The following is an 8533-nucleotide window of genomic DNA, read 5'->3' as shown; positions in this document are numbered from 1 at the left end:
GGGGCTGGCATCGCCCCTCCGATGGGGGACCTGAAGGCGGCTGCAGGCCAAGGGCAAGAGTCTTTAGGGTGCCCCCTAGTGGTGGATCAAAGTGGCACAGGGCCGGGGGGGGGGGGGGGGGGGGGGGCTACAGAACCAAGCGGAACCACATGACACGTCCCAGGATTCCTGTCACCCCCCCCCCAGCCCCGCCACCAGAAAGAGACCAGCTGGGCAATGCAAGGGTTGTGAGTAAGAGACTTTATTAAAGACAGAGGATGGGGGGGGTGGGGGGAGGGAGCGCAGGGCAGGGCCCCCACAAGGGGTTAATGGGGACTGAAATCATCAGCAGCAATGCGGGGAAATGGGGAGCGACCCCCCCCATCTCTGGGAGCCCTCCCTTTCAATGTGGGGAAACTGAGGCAAGCAATGTGTGTGTGTGGCGGGGGAGTGACTTCCTCATAGCTACTAAGAGTTGGGGCAACCCCAGCCCCCCTTGCTCCAACCCACTAGACCCCACTCCCCTCCCAGAGCTGGGGGCAGGACCCAGGCGTCCTGGTCCCCAGCCCCCCTCACAGCCACAGGTGGGCTATCCCCAGCACCACCAGCAGGGGGCAGAGGCGTAGTCCGGGCGCCTGGGAGCCCTGGGCCCCGGGATTGGGGTGCTTGTGGCCGGGGTGGGTGGTGGATTTGGGGTAGCTGTTTTTCTTGCCGGGCTCGGTGGGGCGGGTGCGGGGGCGGGTGCTGTGGGGCAGGTCCCCCTTGTAGCCGGGGTCGGATGGCTCTGTGCGGTTGTCATAGACGGTGACGTCTGGGTCCAGATATTGTGTCTCCGTGCTATCGTCTAGGTAGGGCGGCCTCGTGGGAGCCGTGCCGTGGCTGCGCCCGGGGTGTTTGTGGTCTTTCCTGGCCGTGGTGTTGGCGAGGGGGTCATCGCTGACGTTTCCAGAGACCTGTGCCAGGGCCCTCTGCCCGTTGCAGTAGCTGCCGGAGCAGCAGGCGCCGGCCTGGCTGAGGTGCAGGGGGCCGACGTGGCGGCTGGGCGGCACGGCGCAGGACGGGGCCTGGCAGCTCCACACAAAGATGGGCACCGTGAGCTTCCCTGAGGGCACAAGGGGGACGTGTGTGAGAGGGACGCCAACCTTCCCAGGGTGCAATGGGGCAGCCATTCTGTGCCATGGGCAACGGACGTCGTGCCAACCTTCCCAGAGTGCCATGGGGCAGCCGTTGGGTACAGTGGGAGAGAAGCATTGGGCCAAGCTTCCCAGAATGCAATGGGGGCAGCCATTGAAATGGCATCATGCCAACTTCCCCAGAATGCAATGGGGCAGCCGATGAGACGTCCATGGCAAGGAGGCAGTGGTGGTCCCAACCTTCCCAGAGTGCCATGGGGCGGGTATGGGGGCTCATTGGGGGCCAGAGGCAGCGCCCTGACCCAGGAAGTGCCCCAGCCAGTAGTGCCGTCCTGGTCACTGTCGGGGTGTGTGTGTGTGTGTGTGCGTATGTGTGCGCGTGTGCGCGTGCAATGCACCCCAAGGACAGCAGGGGGAGTCAGTGTTGCTGGGGTATAAAGCAACCCCAGCAACACCCCAGCAACACCCCACGGCTCCCCACCCACTCACCTGCTGTGAGGGTGACATTGCCATGGTAACAGTGGGCGTCGTCCCCGTCGCACGTCACCCGCTCCAGAGTGTGGGGCTGGGGGCCGAGGCTCAGGCCGGCGTAGCACTGGGTGGGGCCGCCGGGGGCTGAAGCTGCAACGAGACACGGATCAGAACCGGCGCCCCACAGAGGGGACAGGCCCCTGCCCCATTCCCTGCCCCCCTGAGCCAGCCAGTCCCTGCCCGGGGGCCAGATGGGAGCCAGCACCCCCCAGAGAGGAGAGGACCCATGTCTCATTCCCCATTCCCGTTACCTGTGCCCTGGCCGGAGCGCCCCAGCCCGAGCCCCTTGGCATTGCACTGGTCAGACTGGCAGTAGCGGACATCGGCCTGGATGTGGAGGAATCTGCTGGGCGCAGCGGGGGGTTCGGTCCCTCCCTTGGGGTGTCCATCTCTGCACCCCCTTTGGATCACAGTCACGGACATGCCCCCTGGGGAGAAAGAGCCACGCCAAAGGCAGGTGAAGACAGTAGCAGGGAGTTCCACAGGCCCTGGGGAGGGGCCCATCTCTGGGGAACTCCTGGAATCAGCCCCACGGGCCCATCTACCCTGGTATCCCGCCCACTCCCTGCCCCCTGGAATTAGCCCCACGGGCCCATCTACCCTGGTATCCCGCCCCCCGCCCTGCCCCCTGGATCAGCTCATGGGCCCTTCTACCCTGGTATCCTGCCTCCTCCCTGCCCCCTGGATCAGCCCATGGGCCCTTCTACCCTGGTATCCTGCCTCCTCCCTGCCCCCTGGATCAGCCCATGGGCCCATCTACCCTGGAATCCCGCCCCCTCCCTGCCCCCTGGATCAGCCCGCTGGGCCCATCGAGCCTGGTATCCTGCCCCCTCCCTGCCCCCCGGATCAGCCCATGGGCCCATCTATCCTGGTATCCTGCCCCCTCCCTGCCCCCTGGATCAGCCCATGGGCCCATCTCCCCTGGTATCCTGCCCCCTCCCTGCCCCCCGGATCAGCCCCATGGGCCCATCTACCCTGGAATCCTGCCCCCTCCCTGCCCCCTGGATCAGCCCATGGGCCCATCTACCCTGGTATCCTGCCCCCTCCCTGCCCCCTGGATCAACCCATGGGCCCATCTACCCTGGTATCCTGCCCCCTCCCTGCCCCCTGGATCAGCCCATGGGCCCATCTACCCTGGTATCCTGCCCCCTCCCTGCCCCCCAGATCAGCCCATGGGCCCATCTACCCTGGTATCTGGCCTCCCTGCGCCGCGGGGGTGTTACCTGCGCTGAGGGTGACGGCAGCCTCCATGCAGGCGCTGTGGGCCAGGGCACAGGACTCGGTGCCATTGTGGGTGACGACGCTGTCGAGGTGTTTACCCCCCCGGTCGCGGAGCAGGACGGAGCTGTGGCTGTGACAGCGCAGGGAGCCGGTCTCTGCCGGGAAACAGAGACATGGTGTGTGAGTGTGTGTGTGTTTGTGTCCCTGCTGCCCCCTGCTGTGTGTGTCAGATTGTGTTTCTCTGCGTGCCGTGGTGGGGCTGTGTGCACGGGATGGTTTGTGGGTCCCTCTGTGTGTTAGTGGTTGTGGTGGGTGAGAGGCATGGTGTGTGTGTGTGTGTGTGTTTGTGTGTGTGTCCCTGCTGCCCCCTGCTGGAGGGTACAGGCCCTGCTCTGTGTGTGTGTGTGTGTGTGTCCCTGCTGTCTCCTGCTGGAGGGGACAGGCCCTGCTCTGTGTGTGTGTGTGTGTGTGTGTGTGTGTGTCCCTGCTGCCCCCTGCTGGAGGGTACAGGCCCTGCTCTGTGTGTGTGTGTGTGTGTGTGTGTGTGTCTGCTGCCCCCTGCTGGAGGGGACAGGCCCTGCTGTGTGTGTGTCAGATTGTGTTTCTCTGTGTGCCGTGGTGGGGCTGTGTGCACGGGATGGTTTGTGGGTCCCTCTGTGTGTTAGTGCTTGCGGTGGGTGAGAGGTGAGCAGTGGTGTGTGTCTAGAATGCTGTGTGTGCACTCACAACCGAGGCGATGCCTAAGCCAGCGCAACAACAATACCGCAGGTTGTGCCCCCTAGGGGCTAGGTAGCAGGAGTCCTGGCTCGCAGCCCCCCCGCTCTAACCCACCAGCCCCCACTCCCCTCCCAGAGCCAGGGAGAGAACCCAGGAGTCCTGGCTCTCAGCCCCCTCCTGCTCTAACCCACCAGCCCCCACTCCCCTCCCAAAGCCAGGGAGAGAACCCAGGAGTCCTGGCTCCCGACCCCCCCCCCCCACTTTATCCACTAGGCTCCCCCTCCCCTCTCCTCCCAGAACTGAGGAGAGAACCCAGGAGTCCTGGCTCCCAGCCCACCCTGCTCTACCCCACTAGACCCCTCCCCCCCCCAGAGAACCCAGGAGTCTGGGCTCCCAGCCCCCCTGCTCTGGCCCACCAGCCCCTCCCCCCCCCCCCACAGGGAGCCCGGGAATCCCAGCTGTTGGTACCTGGGATCAGCAGAGCAGAAGCCAGGACTGCCAGCAGTGCCACCGCCGGTGCCCCACGTCCCGCCCCAGGGCCCCCCATGGCCCCAGAGAGCCCGGCTCAGAGAGATGCAAACCCCCTGGGATCCGTGCAGCTGTGTGCAAGGGGGCGAGGCTCAGCCACTTATGGGTGTGTGTGGGGGAGCTTCTAATTTATACCCCTGCTCCCCCCTGCACCGCGCCGCTCAGCCGGATTGCACCACGCAGCCGCTTCCGCTGCTCTGGTGCAATGACCCCATTGGGCAACCGGTACCACAACGGCCCCTGGCTGGAGACGGGGGGACCCAGGCCCTGGAGGGGGGGGCAGCCGGGGTGCCCCCGCGACACCCTCCCCCATGCCCAATTTCCTCCCCATTCTCCTCGCCCTCCCAGTCCCCATCCCTCACGCCCGGGGGGAGGTGTAGCCCAGCGGAGCAGTTTACCTGTATTATATTCATTGCTTTCTTAGCCTGCTGTATTAGATTTAGTAGCAATGCAAGGAACCTGCCGGCTTTTATCCTGTAAGATTTGGCTTTAATAGATAGTGTGAGGCTTGAGGCCAATAACCTTTGGTATAGGTAAACTTAAGTAACTTATAAGTTATAGGGAACAGGAAGTGGCATGCCAGCGCGGGAATTTTGTCCAGAATACCGACATCGGCCACCCACAGAACGTCGCTGACGTCCGCATCTGGAAATGACAGAACCTCCGACCGCAAAGGTGCCATGACAGCAAATGGACGTGTCTGCTACTAGCATAACATCAGACATACACTAACCCAGGGGTAGGCAACCTATGGCACGTGTGCCAAAGGCAGCACACGAGCTGATTTTCAGTGGCACTCACACTGCCCGGGTCCTGGCCCCTGGTCCGGGGGGCTCTGCATTTTAATTGAATTTTAAACGAAGCTTCTTAAACATTTTAAAAACCTTATTTCCTTTACATACGACACTAGTTTAGTTCTATATTACAGACTTAGAGAAAGAGACCTTCTAAAAACGTCTATTACTAGTTACCAGCCAGTCCCCTGAGAACTTTCCCCGCCAGCACCAGCGACAAGGCGGCTTTGGTTACATCTCGTCCTCACTGCAGCCGCTCGGGAAGGGATTTTCTCCCTTTCCATGGGTTGTGGAAGCCGGGGGTTATTATACCAATGCCTGTGATACGAATGTTCCCTGTAATGCATCTTTATTCCCAGGTGCCCGGTCCCAGGCGTTGCTGGAGTCCGAGGGGATGTGAAAAAGCCTCTCCTGCAAAGCCTCTGGGTTCCCGTTCACCAGCTGCTGGATGGAGTGGGTCCGTTGGGCCCCTGGGAAGGGACTGGAGCGGGTCCCCGGTATCAACAGCCCCCGTGGGAGTAGCACACACTACGGTGATGCAGTCAAAGGGCGATTCAAGAAGGCAGACGGTAGCAAACTCAGGGAGTTGGTAGGTAAGATCCCATGGGCAGCAAGTCTAAGGGGAAAAGCAATTGAAGACAGTTGGCAGTTTTTCAAAGAGACATTATTAAGGGCACAAGAGCAAACTACCCCACTGCGTAGGAAAGACAGGAAGGATGGCAAGAGACCAGCCTGGCTTAGCCAGGAGATTGTCAATGAGCTGAAACTCAAAAAAGAGTCCTACAAAAAGTGGAAACTTGCTCAAAGTACAAAGGTTGAATATAAACAAATAACACAAGTATGTAGGGACAAAATTAGAAAGGCCAAGGCACAAAACGAGATCAAACTAGCTAGAGACATAAAAGAAACATTCTGCAAATACATTAGGAGCAAGAGGAAGTCCAAGGACAGGGTAAGGCCGTTACTCAGTGAGGGGGGAAAGACAATAACAGAAAATGTGGAAATGGCAGAGGTGCTGAATGACGTCTTTGTTTCGGTTTTCCCAAGAAGGTTGGTGACGTTGCATGTCTAACATAGTGAATGCCAGTGAAAATGAGGTAGGAACAGAGTCTAAAATAGAGAAAGAACAAGTTAAAAATGACTTAGACAATTTAGATGTCTTCAAATCACCAGGGCCTGATGAAATGCATCCTAGAATACTCCAGGAGCTGACTGAGGAGATACCTGAGCCATTAGCAATTATCTTTGAAAAGTCATGGAAGACAGGAGAGATTCCAGAGACTGGAAAAGGGCAAATCTAGGGCTTGTCTACACTACGCCGGCTACTACAAGGTGGGTGCAAAACTGGTGGGAAAACCGTTCCCGGAGAGTAGTCATCAGTTGTTCAGAGTCATGCTGGAAAGGTGTAACAAGTGGGGTCCCGCAGGGATCAGTTCTGGGTCTGGTTCTGTTCAATATCTTCATCAATGATCTAGATCATGGCATAGAGAGTTCACTGATAGAGTTTGTGGGCGATACCAAGCTGGGAGGGGTCGCAAGTGCTTTGGAGGATAGGATGAAAATCCGAAGTGAGCTGGACACACTGGAGAAATGGTCTGAAGGAAATAGGATGACGTTCAATCAGGACAAATGCAAAGTGCTCCGCTGAGGAAGGAACGATCAGTTGCACACACACAATGGGCAATGACGGCCTAGGAAGGAGAACTGTGGAAAGGGATCTGGGGTCAGAGTGGATCACAAGCTAAAGATGAGTCAACAGTGTAACGCTGCTGTAAAAGAAGCAAACACCCTTCTGGGCTGTGTTAGCAGGTGTGTTGTGAGCAAGACACGAGAAGTCATTCTCCCGCTCTGCTCCGCGCTGATTAGGCCTCAACTGGAGTTTTGTGTCCAGTTCTGGGCGCCACATTTAATTAGCCAACTTTAATTTTTGTGATGATTTTAAAACATGAGTTATGGTTAATAAAATGGTCGTGAAACATTTTCCAGTGTTTATGATGGTGCCATACAGCCCCCCTTCGCCCTCACGGTCTCACCCCCCCAGACATTCGAACACCCCCCACGCTGGTCAGAGCAGAGCCCCGAGGACAATTGGAGAGTTTGATGCCCTGTCGCCGAGCGAGCGATGCCAGGAGCTCCAGCTATTGTGCGGAGCCCAGGGCACACTCCAGGGCGCCGTGATCCCCGTCCGTCCGTCCCTACATGGGAGCAGATTTGCTCGGGGCTGGTCAGCTGAGCAGAGGAAGGGGGGACGTGAGCCAGCGGCTGGGGGTTGAAGCTGGGTAAATTCACCCTGGGAATAAGGCGTCGGTGTTAACCAGGGAGGGGTCTCACACCTCTGCTCTGGCTCCCGCAGGGACTGGGTCGGGGCAGGTCAGGGGAGATCGGACGAGATGTAACAGGATGTGTTTTTTGTGAGGCAGGCTGACCAAAAGCATATGACAGGAGGTGGTTTTTGCAAGGCAGGCTGGGCTGCAGGACACCTGGGTTCTCACCCCAGCTCCGCTGCTGGGAGCCCGTCACTGCCCTGCTGCGGGGCTCAGTTTTGCCATCTGTCAAATGGGTGGAATGATCCTTGTAGATCTTGTGTCTGAGCAGCGTCCAATGCGACGGGGCCCTGATCTCTGTGGAGCATCCGGTGTGACAGGCCTGGATCTCAGTCAGGGGGTCCCTGGGGCGTCTGGCACACGGTCACCCCGCTTTTCGACTACTGCTACCATAACAGGAAGAGGAAATACCGCTACACAACACGGGTGACACGAACGCACAGTGACACGCACAGGCTGAGCACGAACCCATGCTGCCCCCCCCAGGCCATATAAAGCCATGCGCACCCCCCCACCAGCGCCCTGGGTTGTTGTTTATTGCTGGGCTCACGGAGGCCAGTTCGCTGGTTCGTTGCTTAACGGCCCCTTTCCCAACAAGGGCTGATGCAAGCAGGGAGCCGGAATTGCCCCGTCCCCGGGGGTGTCTCAACACCCCCTGTGTCTTGGCAAAGCCCTGGGGTCCCATGCGGCCACTTCCCGGCCCCGCGTGTGTCACGGTCAGGTTCAAAAACACGGACACAAACAAACAAAGTCCACCGAACAGCCCCAAGATTGACACCACATAGCCAGGGACCCCTCACCCGGCGCTGGGATGCAGCCACCTCTGGGGTGGGTTATACAGGGACCCCTCACCTGGCGCTGGGATGCAGCCACCTCTGGGGGGGGGGGGCACCACCGGGGTTGTTTATACAAAGCAGTCAAGGGAAGGTGGTGATGGGGTGGGGCGTCCGGGGGTGGGGAGGTTGGGGCATGGGCTTTTGGGGCATGGGGGAAGGTCAGGGCAGGATGAGAATGTCAGGGGGGTTGGGGGCAGTGTGGGGTGAGGGTCACAGGGACTTGGGGGGCAGGAAATGGGTCTGGTGTTAGAGGAGGGCCAGGGGGAAGCAAGGGAAATCGGGGGAGTGGTTGATTTGGGGGACAGAGACTGAGAGGAGGGGATGGGGCCCAGGCTGGCTCTGGGAGGGGAGTGGGATCTAATGGTTAGAGCGGGGGGGGGGGGGCTGGGCGCCAGGACTCCTGGGTTCTCTCCCCGGCTCTGGGGGGGGAGTGGGGGCTGGTGGGGGAGTGGGTATGGCTGGACACAGAG

General features: G+C 59.8%; 1 protein-coding gene across 1 annotated transcript; it reads right to left on the bottom strand.

Moving 5' to 3' along the window:
* Nucleotides 1-245: 245 nt before the first annotated feature.
* On the bottom strand, nucleotides 246-4203 carry LOC128827162 (ly6/PLAUR domain-containing protein 5-like). The gene is made up of 5 exons (XM_054010940.1): nucleotides 4050-4203; nucleotides 2867-3019; nucleotides 1895-2071; nucleotides 1602-1733; nucleotides 246-1081 (listed from the first exon to the last, which is right to left on the bottom strand). The coding sequence occupies exons 1-5, from the start codon at nucleotides 4126-4128 to the stop codon at nucleotides 552-554; spliced, it is 1071 nt and encodes a 356-aa protein (XP_053866915.1). The 5' UTR covers nucleotides 4129-4203; the 3' UTR covers nucleotides 246-551.
* Nucleotides 4204-8533: the final 4330 nt, after the last annotated feature.

This window comes from Malaclemys terrapin, chromosome 21 (genome assembly GCF_027887155.1).
Source record: "Malaclemys terrapin pileata isolate rMalTer1 chromosome 21, rMalTer1.hap1, whole genome shotgun sequence".
NCBI classification, from domain to species: domain Eukaryota; kingdom Metazoa; phylum Chordata; order Testudines; family Emydidae; genus Malaclemys; species Malaclemys terrapin.
Note: the sequence above shows the minus strand (reverse complement) of the source record. Positions and strands in the feature narration are given on the sequence as shown.